This window comes from Neophocaena asiaeorientalis, unplaced genomic scaffold, assembly GCF_003031525.2.
Source record: "Neophocaena asiaeorientalis asiaeorientalis breed wild unplaced genomic scaffold, Neophocaena_asiaeorientalis_V1.1 scaffold449, whole genome shotgun sequence".
Taxonomy (NCBI): Eukaryota; Metazoa; Chordata; class Mammalia; order Artiodactyla; family Phocoenidae; genus Neophocaena; species Neophocaena asiaeorientalis.
Genome location: NW_020175027.1, coordinates 2,007,587 through 2,027,272, shown reverse-complemented (window position 1 = coordinate 2,027,272; position 19,686 = coordinate 2,007,587). Strand labels below are relative to the sequence as shown.

Below are 19,686 nucleotides of genomic sequence, written 5' to 3'. Positions count from 1 at the left end.
TTTTTTGCGGTACATGGGCCTCTCACTGTTGTGGCCTTTCCCATTGCGGAGCACAGGCTCCGGACGCGCAGGCTCAGTGGCCATGTCTCATGGGCCCAGCCGCTCCGCGGCATGTGGGATCTTCCCGGACCGGGGCACAAACCCGTGTCCCCTGCATTGGCAGGCAGACTCTCAACCACTGCGCCACCAGGGAAGCCCCATGTTGCTAGTCTTTTAATTCTATGAGGTCCACTTTGATCCCCGGCCTAGTGCTTTGAACTCAACCTTCCTGACTGAACTTTGTCTGGGCCTGGAACTCCTTGAGTCCCTCAACATTCACCTTTACCCAGACTAAGGTTCCCCTTTTCTTGGAGCTCTCTTGTCAGTCCACTTATTTTTAATCCAATACTGTTTCTAAGACTCCCAGTTTGGGTCCTGTTTTTGGACCCCCCTGAAGAAAGATCTGAGAAATAAAGCACACAATTCTAGAATACAGACTATCTTTACTGCAGGCATAACTCTAAACTTAATGATGTTCAATATATATTAAAAGCTTGGGAAACAATATTTATGGAGAATTGCTTGAAGGATATACAGCTTATCTACTTCTTGGGATGAGTTAGCTTGTTTGCTTGTTTTTTTGTTTTCTAAGCCAAGGCTCAACAGAAGAGCTCTAGAAACTTTGTGAATCTTCTAAAATTGTCTATACCTGTGCATTTTTTCTGGGGAGGGGTCCTAAGCTTTTAAAAGATTCTTAATATGCTTTGTTATTTAAAAAAGAGAAGAGCTGAGAATCTTTCTCTATGTACTCTAAAACTTGTTCCTTGGATTGAGACAGATCATCAAAGCCTTACCTCAATCAATTTGTTCTGCCCCAAGCTCAGAATGGCTTTTACTGAACAATGCTTTGGCACTATGCCAACAGCCTACATTAAAGGACATTAAAGGAAAACAGCTTCGGCCCTAAAAATGTGTTTAGGTAAATACTACAGATTCCAATAAAGACAAAGAGAGCAAGACAAAGATGGGCATAGATCTGCCTGGATATCTCAAGATCTTAACCAGATAGGATGTCTGTAAAGGCACAAATGTGCTGATGTCACCATGAGACAAGAACAGATTATGAATAGGCCAAGAAGGGTAAAATTCCCTATGGAAGAATTACGGTCAAATCGAACACCAGTACTAAAAGGTCCTTCCTTCATAAACTCAAGCATGGGATTTGGAGAGCCACCAGTGCAGACATTAATGGCAATATGTGGATAAATGTATATAACATCTTGCATATACACTGAGTATACATAAGTTTAAAAAGAGTTTAAACTACATAAGGTTTCATGTGAAATTTTTAACAACTCTCCCTTCTCAATCTCAGGTTAATTCTCTTTTATATAACCTTCATATTCCTCTATTTAGCTAAAATCCATCCATCCATCCATCCTTCAAAGCTCAGCTTTTAAAATTATAACAACAAATGTAGTTCAAGTGGAACTGATTTTATTTTACTAAACCAAAAGCAACCTCGTCTCCTCCTCAAACACACACGCTCTTTGGAAATCCCATCACTCTTTCACTGTTTTTCAAATTCTTTAAAAGCATGTATGTGCACAACGAACTACGAGAGGTTCTCCTTCTGTTGGCGAGAACCCTCCCACACAACAATCAATAGTTATTTGGTTGGAATTATGTGAAGAGTTTAGTTCCAGACCTTGGTAGAAAGTCCAAGCTTTCTCCAAAATAGCCATAGCAGAAACTAATATTAATATGATAAATTATCATACTAAGGATGCAAAGTATGTGGCCTGGGGTTGAAGAAATTAGTTATTAAGTTGGACCTCTATAAGAGAAACAAGTTCAACAAGACCCTTTTGATCATCTTACCTTAAGCTCACATGGAAAAAGGAAGAATGTTAGGAGGAATATTCAAATCATGATTCATCTTATATAATATCAATAATCCCAATTAATTCCGTTAGCCCAGTGAAAGTCTCTGTTGGACTATTCCTATTTCCCCTTGAAAGTTCACAGATGAGAAACACTCTCTCACCTTTAGCTTTTCCTAAAGACACTTCCACCATGGTTATCATAGCAGACCTTTCGCTTTCTCTCTTAAATACCTTCAAAATTAAAGCACTTACCTGTCTGCCTCAAGTCTTTAGGTAGAACATCCCTCTCATTGCCCTCTAAAAAGAACACTGAAACATTACTCTCAAATGTGAATTAACACCATCAGTGGTTATAACCAAAGACTTTCTATAATAATTTCAACTTCATAATTTTTTTCCTCCCACCTTTGCAGCAAAAATAGTCCCAAGCCAGGTCAGAGGGAAGTCAAGTCTGAGTCTTGCACTAAGAAGTTTCTTGGAAATCCAAAATTGTAAGAAACTTCTTGGTGAGCTTCAGTTCAATCCTATGAATGCTCTGAGAGTAGAAGCTGTCAGTTTCCTGGCTTTGTGGGTAGAACATGGTACAGTATAGTACTAAGCAAATACTATTATTGATTGTTGAGGTTGGGATATCTCAGCAGATATGAACTGAGCACTTACCTGAAATAAAAGGTTTATGTATTTCATCTCAGAGAAACATCACCTAAGAATAAAACAAAAACTCCTTGTCAGTTAGCTCAGGCCCTGCTGATATAATAATACCTATGCAATTTATCAAAATTTACTGTGTGCTGGACACTTTACTACATGCTTTATGTAGATCACCTTGTTCAATTTTCACTAACATCTGGGCCTAAAAAGGGGATATTATTCTTTTTCACAGATGAAAAACCTGAGGCTTAAGAAGGTTAAGTGACTTGCTCAGGGTCATACAGAGTGGTGGAATCACAGTGATAGAGATTTGAATCCCTGTTTGCCTGACTCCTCTTGACCATGATTCTGCAACATCCCTCTTATAGATTTGGCCCCAGATGAAGAGGTGCTTGTCAAGCGGGCATCTATGGCAGTAACTGAGAACTGTGGTCAAATACATAATTCAGAAGAAGTATAATTTAAAGCCTTGAATGCCCAGATGCTCCTTTTTGATAGAGCTGGCACTGAGCTAAGGATGAAATCCACTATTCTACTATGTCCACACATTTCATCATCCATTATTTTGTGAAGCCTTAGGAGTTCTAAAATGGGACAGGAGGAAAAGGAATTGGTAGTCAGAGCTTAAAGTCCTAAAAAAGTGACTGCAGAAGCCCTACTGGTATGTGTTTTGTAACCTGGACTCTTGTGTAAAATTTTATCTGAATAGATGGCTTTGCTAATTTAAAATAATAAAACCTTGGTTCCACAAGGGGAGTTTTTAAAAAACCTCGAGACCCAGCATGCATCCCAGACCAACTAGATCAAGTTTATGAGAGTTGCAATTTTCAGTGTCAGGTGATTCTAATATATCGCCAAAGCTGGGAACCGCTGCAATAACCTGATCTGCGCTTCCTCATTTGAGACAAAAGGAGAATAAGACCCAAAGAACTTAAAGGAGATCAGGACCAGAACCAGTATCTCTTGACTGCTAGCTCTCCACGCTGTACTGTTCGCTCTCCTCAATCCAGAATGAACCAACTGTTCCTCTAAGGTATAGAGCGCACAAACCAAAATTATTATGTAACTTCATATTATCAGAGCTCTCTGTACCTTTAAAGAGTACTTTATATATATTCTCTCTTTAGATTCTTATACAGGGGAAGTAGGCAGTGCAAAACTTCCATGTTTTAGAAATGAGGAAATCAAAGGTCAATTAAGTTAACTCACAGTAGCTTAAAGATAGGGGCAGAATTTAAATCTTTATATTCTAACTCCTGGATTAAGTAAATTAAATTTAGCAAGTGTTTATTGAGTGCCTAGTACGTGTTAGTTAAGACATGGTCAAAGACACAAAAATAAGACATCATCCATGCCCTCAATTAGTGTACAATCTTCTTGGAAAGACAGAGACAACTAAAATACTACACTGCCTTCACAGCAAGTTCTTTTTTGACCCACCTCCTAGATTAATGGAAATAAAAACAAAAATAAACAAATGGGAAGATGGTTTTTTGGGGACCCTAGTCCGCCATCTCCTTGGTCTGCCAGCTTTCTGAATAAAGTTGTATTCCTTGCCTCAACACCTTGTCTCCCATTCATTGGCCTGTTGTGCGGCGAGCAGAGTGACCTTTGACTCGGTAACACACAGAGCAGTTCAATCCAAGCTTTTATTTCTAAACGTGGCCATGGCCAAGCAGCAAGCAAAGAACCTTCCAGGTAAAAGACCTACTGCTGAGGAGACCGTCAAGATGGTGGAGGAGTAAGACGTGGAGATCACCTTCCTCCCCACAGATACATCAGAAATACATCTACATGTGGAACAACTCCTACAGAACACCTACTGAATGCTGGCAGAAGACCTCAGACTTCCCAAAAGGCAAGAAACTCCCTTTTGCTTTGATGATCTGTCCCAATCCAAGGAAAAATAAACATGGGTAGGGCAAAAGAAAAAACAGAGACCAAAGAATAGGGACGGAATCTGCACCTCGGGGAGGTAGCTGTGAAGGAGGAAAAGTTTCCACACATTAGGAAGCCCCTTCACTGGCGGAGACGTGTCTGGACCTGCCTAAGAGGAAAGAGACCATTGTTTTGGGGTGCGCAAGGACAGGGGATTCAGAGCACCGCCTAAACAAGCTCCAGAGATGGGCGCAAGCCGCGGCTATCAGCACAGACACCAGAAACGGGCACAAAATGCTAAGGCTGCCGCTGCAGCCACCAAGACGCCTGTGAGCGACCACAGGTCACCTCCCCTCCTGGGAGCCTGTGCAGCCCGCCACTGCCAGGGTCCTGTGATCCAGGGACAACTTCCCGGGGAGAACACACGTCGCGCCTCAGGCTGTTGCAACGTCACCCTGGCCTCTGCTGCTGCAGGCTCGCCCCGCACTCCGTACCCCTCCCTCCCCCCGGCCTGAGTGAGCCAGAGCCCCCAAATCAGCTGCTACTTTAACCCCCTTCTGTCTGAGCGAAGAACAGACGCCCTCAGGCGACCTACATGCAGAGGCGGGGCCAAATCCAAAGCTGAACCCCAGGAGCTGTACGAACAAAGAAGAGAAAGGGAAACCTCTCCCAGCAGCCTCAGAAGCAGCAGATTAAATCTCCACAATCAACTTGATGTACCCTGCATCTGTGGAATACCTGAATAGACAACAAATCATCCCAAAATTGAGGTGGTGGACTTTGGGAGCAACTGTAGACTTGGGGTTTACTTTCTGCATCTAATTTGTTTCTGGTTTTATGTTTATTTTAGTTTAGTATTTAGAGTTTATTATCATTGGTAGATTTGTTTATTGATTTGGTTGCTCTCTTCCTTATTTATATATATATATCTTTTCCTTTTTCTCTTTTTGTGTGTATGTGTATGCTTCTTTGTGTGATTTTGTCTGTATAGCTTTGCTTTTACCATTTGTCCTAGGGTCTGTCTGCCCTGTTTTTTTTTTAGTATAGTTTTTACTGCTTGCTATCATTGGTGGATTTGTTTTTTGGTTTGGTTGTTCTTTCTTTTTTTCTTAATTACTTTTTAATTTTTTTTACTTTTAATAATTAAAAAATTTTTTTATTTTAATAACTATTTTTTTCCTTCCTTCCTCCCTCCCTTCCTCTCTCTTTCCTTCCTTCTTTCTTTCTTTTCTTTTCTTTTCTTTTCTTTCTTTCTTTCGTTTCTTTCTTTCTTTCTATCTACCTTTTCTTCTGAGCCGTGTGGCTGACACAGTCTTGGTGCTCTGGCCAGGTGTCAGGCCTCAGCCTGTGAAGTGGGAGAGCCTAGTTCAGGACATTGGGCCACCAGAGACCTCCCAGCTCCACATAACATCAAATGGTGAAAGCTCTCCCAGAGATCTCCATCTCAACGCTAAGACCCAGTGCCACTCAACGACTAGAAAGCTACAGTGCTGGACACCCTTTGCCAAACAATTAACAAGACAGGAACACAACCCTACCCATTAGCAGAGAGGCTGCCTAAAATCATAATGAGGTCACAGACACCCCATAACACACCACAGGACGCAGTCCTGCCCACCAGAAAGACAAGACCCAGCCTCATCCACCAGAACACAAGCACCAGTCCTCTCCACCAGGTAGCCTACACAACCCACTGAACCAACCTCACCCACTGGGGGCAGAGACGAAAAACAACGGGAACCATGAACCTGCAGCCTGCGAAAAGGAGACCCCAAACACAGTAAGTTAAGCAAAATGAGAAGACAGAGAAACACACAGCAGATGAAGGAGCAAAGTAAAAACCCACCACACCAAAAAAATGAAGAGGAAATAAACAGTCTACCTGAAAAAGAATTCACATTAATGACAGTACAGATGATCCAAAATCTTGTAAACAGAATGGAGAAAATACAAGAAAGGTTTAATAAGGACCTAGAAGAACTAAAGAGCAAACAAACAATGATGAACAACACAATAAATGAAATTAAAAATTCTCTGCAAGGAATCAATAGCAGAATAACTGAGGAAGAGGAACAGATAAGTGACCTGGAAGATAAAATAGTGGAAATAACTACTGTAGAGCAGAATAAAGAAAAAAGAATGAAAAGAATTGAGAACAGTCTCACAGACCTCTGGGACAACATTAAACGCACCAACATTCGAACTACAGGGATCCCAGAAGAAGAGAAAAAGAAAGGGGCTGAGAAAATACTTGAAGAGATTGTAGTCGAAAACTTCCCTAACATGGGAAAGGAAATAGTTAATCAAGTTGAGGAAGCGCAGACAGTCCCATACAGGATAAATCCAAGGAGAAACATGCCAAGACACATATTTATCAAACTATCAAAAATTAAATACAAAGAAAATATATTAAAAGCAGCAAGGGAAAAACAATAAATAACATACAAGGGAACTCCCATAATGTTAATAGCTGATTTCTCAGCAGAAACTCTAAAAGCCAGAAGGGAGTGGCAAGAAATATTTAAAGTGATGAAAGGGAAAAACCTACAACCAAGATTACTCTACCCAGCAAGGATCTCATTCGGATTCAACAGAGATAATAAAACCTTTACAGACAAGCAAAAGCTAATAGAATTCAGCACCACCAAACCAGCTTTACAGCAAATGCTAAAGGAACTTCTCTAGAAAGGAAACACAAGAGATGGAAAAGACCTAAAATAACAAACCTAAAACAAATAAGAATATGGTAATGGGAACATACATATTGATAACTACCTTAAATGTAAATGGATTAAATGCTCCAACCAAAAGACACAGACTGCCTGAATGGATATAAAAACAAGACCGTATATATGCTGTCTACAAGAGATCCACTTCAGACCTAGTGACACATACAGACTGAAAGTGAGGGGATGGAAAAAGATATTCCATGCAAATGGAAATCAAACGAAAGCTGGGGCTTCCCTGGTGGCGCAGTGGTTGAGAATCTGCCTGCTGATGCAGGGGACACGGGTTCATGCCCTGGTCCGGAAAGATCCCGCATGCCGCAGAGCGGCTGGGCCCATGAGCAGTGGCCGCTGAGCCTGCGCGTCCGGAGCCTATGCTCCACAACGGGAGAGGCCACGACAGTGAGAGGCCCGCGTACTGCCAAAAAAAAAAAAGACAACATGGTACTGGCACAAAAACAGAAATATAGATCAACGGAACAGAATAGAAAGCCCAGAGATAAACCCACACACCTATGGTCAACTAATCTATGACAAAGGAGGCAAGGATATACAATGGAGAAAAGACAGCCTCTTCAATAAGTGGTGCTGGGTAAACTGGACAGCTACATGTTAAAGAATGAAATTAGAACACTTCCTAACACCATACACAAAAATAAACTCAAAATGGATTAAAGACCTAAATGTAAGGCCAGACACTGTAAAACTCTTAAGAGACAAACATAGGCAGAACACTCTATGACATAAATCACAGCAAGATCCTTTTTGACCCACCTCCTAGAAAAACGGAAATAAAAACAAAAATAAACAAATGGAACCTAATGAAACTTCAAATCTTTTGCACAGCAAAGGAAATCATAAACCAGACGAAAAGACAACCCTCAGAATGGGAGAAATTATTTGCAAATGAAGCAACTGACAAAGGATTAATCTCCAAAATTTACAAGCAGCTCATGCAGCTCCATAACAAAAAAACAAACAACCCAATCCAAAAATGGGCAGAAGACCTAAATAGACATTTCTCCAAAGAAGATATACAGATTGCCAACAAACACATGAAAGGATGCTCAACATCACTAATAATTAGAGAAATGCAAATCACAACTACAATGAGGTATCACCTCACAGTCAGAATGGCCATCAACAAAAGAAATCTACAAACAATAAATGCTGGAGAGGGTGTGGAGAAAAGGGAACCCTCTTGCACTGTTGATGGGAATGTAAACTGATATAGCCACTATGGAGAACAATATGAAGGTTCCTTAAAAAACTAAAAATAGAATTACTATATGACCCAGCAATCCCACTACTGGGCATATACCCTGAGAAAACCATAATTCAAAAAGAGTCATGTACCACAATGTTCATTGCAGCTCTATTTACAATAGCCAGGACATGGAAGCAACCAAAGTGTTCATTGACAGATGAATGGATAAAGAAGATGTGGTACATATATACAATGGAATATTATTCGGCCATAAAAAAGAAACGAAATTGAGTTTTTTGTAGTGAGGTGGTTGGACTTAGGGTCTGTCATACAGAGTGAAGTAAGTCAAAAAGAGAAAAAGAAATACCGTAGGCTAACACATACATATGGAATCTAAAAACAAACAAACAAAAACGGTTCTGAAGAACTTAGGGGGCAGGACAGGAATAAAGACGCAGACGTAGAGAATGGACTTGAGGACACAGGGAGGGGGAAGGATAAGTTGGGATGAAGTGAGAGAGTGGCATGGACTTATATACACTATCAAATGTAAAATAGCTAGCGAGAAGCAGCCACATAGCACAGGGAGATCAGCTTCGTGCTTTGTGTCCTCCTAGAAGGGTGGGATAGGGAGGGTGGAAAGGAGACACAAGAGGGAGGAGATATGGGGATATATGTATATGTATAGCTGATTCACTTTGTTATAAAGCAGAAACTAACACACCACTGAAAGGCAATTATACTGCAATAAAGATGTTAAAAACAAAAACAAATGGGAACTAATGAAACTTAAAAGCTTTTGAACAGCAAAGGAAACTATAAACAAGAGGAAAAGACAACCCTCAGAATGGGAGAAAATATTCGCAAACAAGTGAACGGACAAAGGATTAATCTCCAAAATGTATAAACAGCTCATGCAGCTCAATATTAAAAAAACAAACAACCCAGTTAAAAAATGGGCAGAAGGGACTTCACTTGTGGTGCAGTGGTTAAGAATCTGTCTGCCAATGCAGGTGCACATGGGTTTGATCCCTGATCCGGGAAGATCCCACATGCTGCGGAGCAACTAAGCCCGTGTGCCACAACTACTGAGCCTGCACTCTAGAGCCCGCGAGCCACAACTACTGAGACTGAGTGCCACAGCTACTGAAGCCCACACGCCTGGAGCCCATGCTCCGCAGCAAAAGAAGCCACCACAATGAGCCCGTGCAACGCAGTGAAGTGTAGCCCTCGCTCACCACAACTAGAGAAAGCTTGCACACAGCAAGAAGACTCGACGCAGCCAAAAATAAATAAATAAATAATTTTTTAAAAAACGGCGGGGGCTTCCCTGGTGGCACAGTGGTTGAGAGTCCGCCTGTCTATGCAGGGGACGCGGGTTTGTGCCCCGGGCTGGGAAGATCCCACATGCCATGGAGCGGCTGGGCCCGTGAGCCCTGGCCGCTGAGCCTGCGTGGCCGGAGACTGTGCTCCACAACGGGAGAGGCCACAACAGTGAGAGGCCCATGTACTGCAAAAAAAAAAAAAAGGGCAGAAGACCTAAATAGACATTTCTCCAGAAAAGACATACAGATGGCCAAGAATCACATCAAAGAATGCTCAACATCACTAATTATTAGAGAAATGCAAATCAAAACTACAATGAGGTATCACCTCACACTGGTTAGAATGGGCATCATCAGAAAATCTACAAACAGTTGATGCTGGAGAGGGTGTGGAGAAAAGGGAACCCTCTTGCACTGTTGGTGGGAATATAAATTGATATAGCCACTATGGAGAACAGTATGGAGGTTCCTTGAAAAACTAAAAATAGAATTACCATATGACCCAGCAATCCCACTACTGGGTATATACCCAGAGAAAACCATAATTCAAAAAGACACATGCACCCCAATGTTCACTGCAGCTCTATTTACAAGAGCCAGTTCATGGAAACAACCTAAATGTCCATCTACAGATGAATGGATAAAGATGTGGTACATATATACAATGGAATATTACTCAGCCATAAAAGGGAATGGAATTGAGTCATTTGTAGAGACGTGGATGGACCTAGAGACTATCATACAGAGTGAAGTAAGTCAGAAAGAGAAAAACGAATATCGTATATTAACGCATATATGTGGAATCTAGAAAAATGGTACAGGTGAACTGGTTTGCAAGGCAGAAATAGAGACACAGTTGTAGAGAACAAACATATGGACATCAAGAGGGGAACGTGGGTGTGGAGGGGCGATGGTGGTGGGATGAATTGGGAGATTGGGATTGACATATATACACTAATATATATAAAATAGATAACTAATAAGAACCTGCTGTATAAAAAATAAAATTCAAAACAAAACAAACTGCCTGACTTAACCCTTGGAATAGCTGAAACGGAAAACCTTCCTTGATTGGCCTTGATGACAAAGTCCAATTCTCTTCAAATTCTGTCCGTGGCTTCTAATTTCTTCCTGACTGTGGCTATTAATTCTAGGGAACATAAGGGATTTGAATATAGCTACTGCATCTCTAGGCAAGGCCATGTAGCTGAAAATTCCTTGATACGGGTAGAGAAGAAAGAATGGTGCAATTTCAGTGAGATTCATTTCATACTCTCCAAAGCCAAGGACATGACTCAGCAGAAGACTGGGAGATTCCAAGACAAAGGACTAGATGGATAAGAAAAGGTATTCACAGAAATAATATTTTCTTTTCCACAGCATTTAGGTAACTGGACAGTTTACAACTTATGTTGTTGAAGATAACTACTGCACACTAAAGGGGAAAATAGCATGTAGGAAATAATATTTGTATCTATGATTCAGGATGATAGAGAAGGTCACAGATGGACAAGAGTACTCAGAAAAACCCTTTTCATGAGGAATTCATCAGACACTACAAAATGCTGCCATGCAGATTTTATTATATAAAAGACAATAAGAAAACCAGGAACCCATGTTTTATTTATGGACTGAAAAAATTGGCCAGGAATAGTCCATCACAGCTTTTCTCAAATTTTAACATGCATCAGAATCACCTGGAGGCTGGGTCCCTTTCTCCCCCTCCCCCCGCCCCTGCCCAGAGTTTCCAATTTGGCAGGTCTGTCGTGGTGCCCAAGAATTTATATTTCTTACAAATACAGGTGATGCTGATGTTGTTGGTTCAGGTCTAATACTTTGAGAACTGCTAGTTTATCATAAGGTCCACATTTTACTGGATACACACACACTTGTTGCAAATTATGGCAATTTAGTTAACTCTCTACTGTTGACTTTGGAAATGATACTCTCCCCACCAACCTAATAGCCAAAATTAAGACTACTCAGGAAGAAGTTATAGCTAGTCAGGTAAGGAGACAATCTATTTTACAGCACAAATATATGTGTTTGGGCATTTGACAGAGGCAACCAATGAGGTATATCTAGCAAGTAGGAAACAACATTGCCTTTAAAAGCCTTTACCTATCTTGAGGCAGACATGAATTTTGTTTCTTGTACTCAAAAAGAACACCCTTTGGATCTCTCTGTACCTTACACATTACCCAGGGTCCCATTCTCATTCTTCTTTTCTCACTATTCACTTTCCCTGAGTTTTCTTACCCACCCTATGGCCTAATTAAAAAAAATCTATATATCTATATATATCTATATATCTGTCTGTCTGTCTGTCAGTGGTTAGTAACTTCGTTCAGGTTAAGAAATTCCTTTGAGGGTTTCCCTGGTCGCGCAGAGGTTAAGAATCTGCCTGCCAACGCAGGGGACACGGGTTCAAGCCCTGGTCCGGGAAGATCCCACATGCCGCGGAGCAACTAAGCCTGTGCGCCGCAACTACTAAGCCTGCGCTCTAGAGCCTGCGAGCCACAACTACTGAAGCCTGCGCGCCTAGAGCCCGTGCTCCGCAACAAGAGAAGCCACCGCAATGAGAAGCCTGCTCACCACAACTAGAGAAAGCCTGCTTGCAGCAACGAAGACCCAAAACAGCCAACAATTTAAAAAATAAAATAAATTTATTAAAAAAAAGAAATTCCTTTGGGAATTTAATTAATGCTATAGACGCTTCATAAAAATAAACATATATATGTATACATATACATTTTATATCCAATTCAAGACATTCAGAGATTCTCACTCAAGTCCATAGGCCCCAGGTTGAGAATCCCTACTTGTATGCTAATGTTTCAAAAATATGTATCTTCAGCCTGAATTTTTATTCTGAGCTTCAGTAGTACATATCCAAATATCTACTTAACATCTGTATTTGGATGTCACACAATTGCCTCAAAATCTACATGTATTGAGGCGTGACTGTTTAATAGGGATGGGTTTTCCTTTTGGGGTGATGAAGAAGTTCTGGAACTGGATAGTAATGATGGTTGTGTAACACTGTGAACATACTTAATGTCACTGAATTGTACACTTTCAGATGGTAAATTGTACATAATGTGCATTTTACAATAAAAAATCTACATTTACAAAACTGAAATTATCTCTATTCTCCACCTACCACACACCCAAAGTTTGTGCTTTCTCTTATATTTCCTGTCTTTGAACATGTTACTAGTCTTACCATTTACCTAGTTGCCCAAGACAGAAAACTGAGAGTCATCTCTGAAAATGCTCTCTTTCATTCTCCCACTTACAATTAATCATGAAGCTCTGTACGTTCTTCCTCATTAATAAAAAGTTAACTTGGAATAGTCCTCTACGACTATCCCCAAAGCTTCTACTTAAGTTCAGGCCACCATCATTAGCCTCACAGTCTCCAGTTTCATACCTTCCCACCCTCCACCTCAACCCCCCTTCAACTGATTATTCTTATCTTGCCAGAGTGAGTTATCTTTTTGCTTAAAAACCTACCATTGCCTTCAGGATAAAGTCTAAATTTCTCTTCATGATCTGGCCTCTGCTTACTTCTCTAGTCTTATCTCTCAACATCCTCCTACACAAAGCCAAATGTCCAGTGACATAAGCTACCTGCAATTCCCAGCTCATCACCAACTTTTTTTTTAAGCCAAGTGCCAAGTGCACATACTACTCCAAATTCCTAGAACTTCATTTCCGTCTGTTTAGACCTGGCTAAGTTCTACAGTTAAGATTCAATTTACATCACCTTGCTCAGGAAGCCTTTCAGATGCCCCAAAGATGATGTCTTTACTATGAGCTCCCTTACTATGAGCTTCTATGTTCACTTGTATCTTAACATTTATACTTTAAGTTGAAGTCATCTGTCTCCTTTAAAGACCACATTATCCTTGAGGGTAGGGACTATATATCAACGCACCTCCAGTACCTAAAACAGTATCCAGCATGTGGTATGTTCTAAATAAATATTTTTGAACGAAGAAGTGATGCCCTAGTGAATAATAGGAACCCTGATATCAGAAGTCACCCAACTTTCCAGTGACTTCCTACCTTACTCTGTTAAAAGCCAAAGTCATTACCATGGGCTCTGACTTCATCTCCTACTATTCTCCCCTTCATTCACTCAGTTCCAGCCACACTTTGAAACCATGACTGGAAAAATATTTCAGCCAAGGAGCCATTTAAGCATGTACAGGAAGGAAGGAACTAAAATATACTGAGCCTCCAGCATGTATCATGCCCTGTGCCAGGCACTTTCATGTGTCATATCATAGAATCCTCACAATCACTCCGGGAAAAGGCATTGCTCTATCGCCATTTCACAACTAAGGAGACTAAGTCTTACAGTAGATTTCTGAATTTGAACAGAGGGAAAACTTTATTGGAAAGAGTCCATAGTGGTAACTTTTCCTTCCCTAGATACCTTTTATGCTGGTTATTCTGTTTGCTCTGCCTCCTCCCAGCCAACTCCCTCTGCCCTGTTCTGGGAAGCTGACCTCTATGAACTACATTACCCAGACTACCTTGCCCCTGGGCTTCTTGAAGGTAGTAGCTGGAGACCAGAGGGCAAGAGGAGAAAGGTTAGGGCATTTATTTCTCTACTTCCATGCTGCCTTGTCTAAGTTCTTGCTCTTGTCAGGCAGTCCGTCTTTCAGATTGTAGTTCTAACTGGGCGCTGGTAACAACACTTCCCTTTCTTTCCCTTGAGGCATAGGAGTGCTACTGACTCACCACTTCCGGGTTTCACCATTTCTTTCCAGTTTCTGTTAACACTGACCATACCTCTGTAAATCATCCTTTGGTTAAACTCTCTTCAATTAAATTCTTTTGAATGCACAAACATTTTCTGCAAGGACTCTGACTGATACACTAGGAAAACAATAAATGGCATGTTATTCTTCTCCTTTGTTCTTACATTCATTCCATTTCCAGTATCTACAGTCAAGTCTCCTTCCTCTCTAATCTGAATCTTCCCATACTTCCATGTCTACATGGCCTTCTATGAAGTCTCTAAATACTCTATTACCTACAGAGCGACGCTGCTGTTACCGTTATTATGCTGAATCTAGTGTGACATTAGCACGCTGTTGTCCTTGCAGTTCTAAGACTGTTCAGCTTTGTTAGTCTGACCTTCCTGGCAGGGCAATAAGCTCATTAGGGGCAAGGAACTTTAGCAATTATAATCTCCAAACAAACATATTTTAGCTTGAAAGAACCTTAGAGTTTACCTTGTCTAACCACCTTATTTTACAGATGGGAAGGTTCAGGCTCACATACGGAAAGACTCTCTCACAGCTGTACAGTGGCAGAATTAAGTTCATCATCTAGGTTCTCCCTATTACTTCACCATGCTGTGATGCTGTGCTGGGTACTTAGTAGGCACTCAACATGCTGATAACCCACTCTTAAATTCATACAAGGGTTTTTGTTTTGTTCAGTGCTAGGCTCCATGCCTAGATGAGTACCTGGCACATATTATGTGTTCAGCAAATATTTATTGATTTTGAACCCAGGACACAGCAAGACAAGTTCCTTGGAAGTTATCAGAGCTCAGAGGATCATTTGTAATAATGACAATAATCCCTTATACATGTACAGTATAGTTTTCAAAGTGTTTTCACATTTAAATAAGCCCATTTGACCCCTCTGAAGTAAACATGGCAGGAATTCATAGTCCATTTAACAGATGCAAGCAACAGCCTCTGAAAAGTTAAAAGTCAAGGTCCCCTGAGGAGTATGTAGCAGAGCTGAGACTACTGTTCATGTTTTCTGCCTCCCACTTCAATACCATCTTCACTACTCCATGTTGCTTCTTCAGCTTAGCCATTCTGCTTCAAGATATGCGAGGTTCATTCACGGAGCTAGTCCAAATATTCACAATGACTAGGTGAGTTATATACTTATGCCGATAGAAACGATTTTGCTTTTTAAAAAATCCACTATTAAAGGTACTTCTATTCTACTTCTGATTAGATACAGCCTGCAGAATACCCCCAACTCTCGATACTACAAGGCCTGCTATTTCCCACAGAGAGGAGGGTTATGATCTATGCGTTCTGGAGTGAAGGAGACGGCACTTTTGAGACATCACTTCTGGTAGAGACCAGAGCCAGGCCCTTTTAAAACCAGCTGTTCAAAGAGAAACAACGCCTTGTTCTTGGCCTGATCCCACCAGAGAGGAGTTGGCACACGATTTCTTCAAGATCAAATGCACCAGGAAACTAACTGCAGATATTTTGATTGAATTCTCTTATAAAAAACACTTTAATACAGATTTCACCCTGGGTTTTAGCTACTAGTATGATCTCTGATCCTAATCAGGGCATCACAGAAACCAAAGATAACCTAAACATATATAACATATATCCAACCTCTATGGATTTCAGTTTCCATTAAGAGCTCAAAGTATTGGCACAGAAAATTACCAAAAGTCTTATATCAGGGATCTCAAACTCAAGTGTCTACCACATACCAGGGAAATAATGTAAAGCCCAGAATGACAAAATAAGGAGTAATGGAGTCTATAATGAACTACAGAAAACTAATTTGCTAGTTGCTTCTCAGCTCCAATCACCTGTCACTTTGTGGGAATGTCAGCTAAGAGTTAATAGTTCTTCTGATTATTTCCTCAAAAGCTAGAAATACTCATTTTTAAAACATAAAATCTGGTTTTAAAAAGTTAGCTACTGATTCAAATCTGCAAGCCTTTTGTAAGCTAGTCAGCCAGAGTTTGACTTTTCCTTATGAAGTAGGTTTCTTGCTCCATATGACAGAGGAATGAGAGCAAATGTGCCACTTTCAAGTCAAATATGGTATAGGATTCATGGCTTCCCTCTCAGACAATCTGGATAGTGCTGGAAAAGTGGACAAAACTCCCTGAGTTAATGGGAATGTACCTTAGCTGGAGGTTTTGGGGGTATCTGCTTTATGAAGTAACCAGATAAATGGATGCCCTCTGGGAGGTATTTGGGGGATAAAGATCCCCTTTGCTAGGTATCTGGGCAGGTAAGTCCTCTCTGGAGCATCTAGGAAACCCGTATACTCGAATATGGGGATGGGGAGTACTGGGAGAACAGTTTACAAGAAAGTATGAAGACGGACAGCTGTTGGGAAGTACACAGTGCTAGGAATGCGAGATAGTATGGGGGTACAGTCTCTCTTCAGTGTTGGGAGGGAAAAGGCGATACCCTCTCCTCGGGCGCCACCTTCGGGCGCCTCTTGCTCACCATCGCTCCGCAGCCACCGACTCCAGCGACCGCCATCTTAACGCACCTTTGCGCACAGGTGCCCCGGAGCCACACGATCCGGGCAGAGTAGAGCCCCGCCTTCGGCCACGCCCCTCCTCCCCAAGCCCGCCTCCAACCACGTCCCCTTTCTCAGAAATCTGCCCCCTCTCCCCCAGCGGTTTGAAGCTCCACCACTTGGGGGTGGGTGGTGGCGGGTGGAGAGCAGGAAGGGACCACTTGTCTAAAACCTATCATTATATAAGGAAGTCATTTCTACAGCTTTCCACACTTTAACAGAATTATCAGACCCCAAAGGCTGCTATAAGACAATTTATTACAGACTAGCCAATAATCTCTTGTAACAACGGCACATACAATAATTTAAAACAGCAAAGATTCCTAGTTTCTTATTTCATGTAATAGCCAATGGACAATGCAGAGTCCTCAGGAAGTCCAAGAGGCTGCTACCGAGGTTATCGAAGGCCCTTCTCTGAGCAAGGGGCCTGGGAAGTCCACATGACCCTCTGGAAAAAGTTTGTCTCTGACCTCCCAGGGAGTGTTGAGGCCCCCCCTTCATCCAGCTGGTACAGAGGGATCACAGTCCAAGTTCCTTCTGTAGGGTTGAAGGTCTATGAGGGGAACTGCAGCTGACCTAGATGAAGGGGAGTGAGGACAAAGGCTGGATTCTTTCTGCAAGGGGGAGGACCACCAGAAGGCAGTGGCCATAGGTGAAGAGGACTCTTTCTATATTGATTTCCACAACTTTTGGCTTTGTTCAGGGCTTTTTCACGAAGAAAATACAGTCCTCTCTCCTGGATCCTTCAACTAGCTCTCAGGTGCATACACTTAAGAGCTTCTCATGTCCTGAAGCATCACTCCTCTTCCTAAAGGAGTGAGGTAGGGGGACTCATGGGCAGGTGGCCCCTGATGCTTGGGTTCCAAAGAAATTCTGCTCAGGGCTCTGAAGCACCATGGGAACCTGGTTCTACTCATGACAGATAATCCGGGCAAGGGATTAGCAGAGCTCATTTCTGAAAGGTTTCTGGTTCAGTTTCAATGCCTTCTACTCACTTGAGCTACTCTACACCAGTAGATTCTGCTCAAGGGACAGGCTGAATTCTATTCTGTGTGCTCCTGCCCTGGCCATACTCCAATCCAGACCACAGGGCTCAGCAATACCTGTAGACTGAAACGATTACTTACCTAATTAGGCACAAGCTCCAGGCCCTCTAAACTTGTTCTTCTAATGATTGGTATGTACGGATTTAACTGGATAAGGTGTGGTATGGAGAGGGGTAGAGAAGGGTTGTGGGAGTGGAGGAACCTCTGCCAAGAATGGCTGACACTCTCAGAAACGTCTACCCTTCTGTGGAAAATCTCCCTGCCTGGTAACCCCCACAGCCCAGCTCCCAGCATCACAGGCCTGCTGGTCAGGGACTCATGACCCTTTCGGTGCAAAGCCATACTCGTATCACCCCAAACTCTTCCTTCAACGTCCTTAACGGAATGAGTCAACCTCTTGACTACGAGGACCCTAAGATACACAGTAACTCCCATTAGCCCTGACTTGTGGAACTGGTGCCATCTGGTTGGCACAGGAGCCTAGGTGCTCAGCTCCCCTCCTCCACGGAACGAGACTCCGATTTGAGCTTCACAAACTCTCGGGCCACTTCGTCATTGCTCCTCTGAGACAGAATCCGGAGAATGGTCATGCCTGTCTCATCCATGTGGATCTTCCGGCCCAAGGGGCACCAACAGGCACAGCTGCCCTTGGCTGCCACGTCCCTCAGAGGCATCACAGCCAGCCCCAGAACACGATCCTCCCGGGCAAAGCAGTAATCCTTCACACATATTTGCAACTCATAGGCTTCTGGCCCCTCTTCATTTCCCAGGAGGCTGTGAGCACAGGGTAGATGGAAGGTGGGAGACCAGAGCTGAGGGCGTCCTCAAATGAATTCACCCCAGCTGCCATCCAGCCCATCCCTTCTCTCCCCTCTCAATTCTTACCCCCCAGATCAACCCCATCCCAGAGTCCTTCAGGCCCCCATCCCATAACTTACAAGTGAAATGTCTCATTGTACTTGGGGGCCCAGTTGTTGCTTTTTGACTTGGTTGTGAACTTCCTCTTCTTATCACTTTGGTGAGGGCCAACCATGGTTACTTCCACAAAGGGCCGGAACATACCGGCTGTCTGCCACTTGAGATCATTGGCAGCCACCACTGCACAAACATGGGAAACCTGTGAGAGATTCCATCAAGCATTCCCAGTTCTTGAGCCCCGGGTGGCATTCCCCTTGGAGGAGGGCTAAGCTGAAAGGCTGGGATAAGCAGTCCCTGCCTTTGACTGATGAGGCCACGGGGCAAGAAAAGGTCTGGGGTCTGTAAGTCCATGCCACTCACCTTTCACTGTGACCTTGTGCTCCCCAGTTCCAGGATGTGTAAACAAGTCCACCTGAATAGAGACTTCTCCCACAGGATCATCCACACCGGACCCTGAGGGAGAGACGGACAGATGATTCCCCCATTGGAGAACTTTAAGACTTTAGGCCTAATTATTCCAGGTAAAACCGTGGAGTTGGGAGGCTACTATCCTACATCCTAAAGCAAGAAGTAATCACCCACAGAAGCTATGGGGAAGTAAGTAATGGGAGAAGGAAAAGAACGGGGATAAAGAATGAGACTATGTATTAAAATACAAATCAGGGTGACAACATCTTAGGTGAAACCTCTTCCAGAACTGCACCTGGAATCTCTCAGGTTCCCCAAACCTCTCCCAGCCTGCAGAAT

General features: G+C 42.4%; 2 protein-coding genes across 2 annotated transcripts in view; both read right to left on the bottom strand.

Annotated features, from left to right (window-relative positions):
* LOC112411726 (phospholipid-transporting ATPase FetA-like) overlaps window positions 1–16,935 on the bottom strand; it is a 108,506-nt gene extending 91,571 nt beyond the window's left edge. Inside the window, exon 1 of the mRNA XM_024763014.1 lies at window positions 16,861–16,935. Coding sequence (XP_024618782.1) covers window positions 16,861–16,935 — 75 coding nt within the window. The remainder of the gene's footprint in view (window positions 1–16,860) is intronic.
* Window positions 16,936–18,509: 1,574 nt separating this feature from the next.
* Window positions 18,510–19,686, bottom strand: part of UNC13B (unc-13 homolog B) — a 210,935-nt gene continuing 209,758 nt past the window's right edge. Inside the window, exons 38-40 of the mRNA XM_024763008.1 lie at window positions 19,300–19,392; window positions 18,960–19,119; window positions 18,510–18,795 (exon numbers count right to left, since the gene is read on the bottom strand). Of these exons, the coding sequence (XP_024618776.1) occupies window positions 18,510–18,795; window positions 18,960–19,119; window positions 19,300–19,392 (539 nt within the window). The remainder of the gene's footprint in view (window positions 18,796–18,959; window positions 19,120–19,299; window positions 19,393–19,686) is intronic.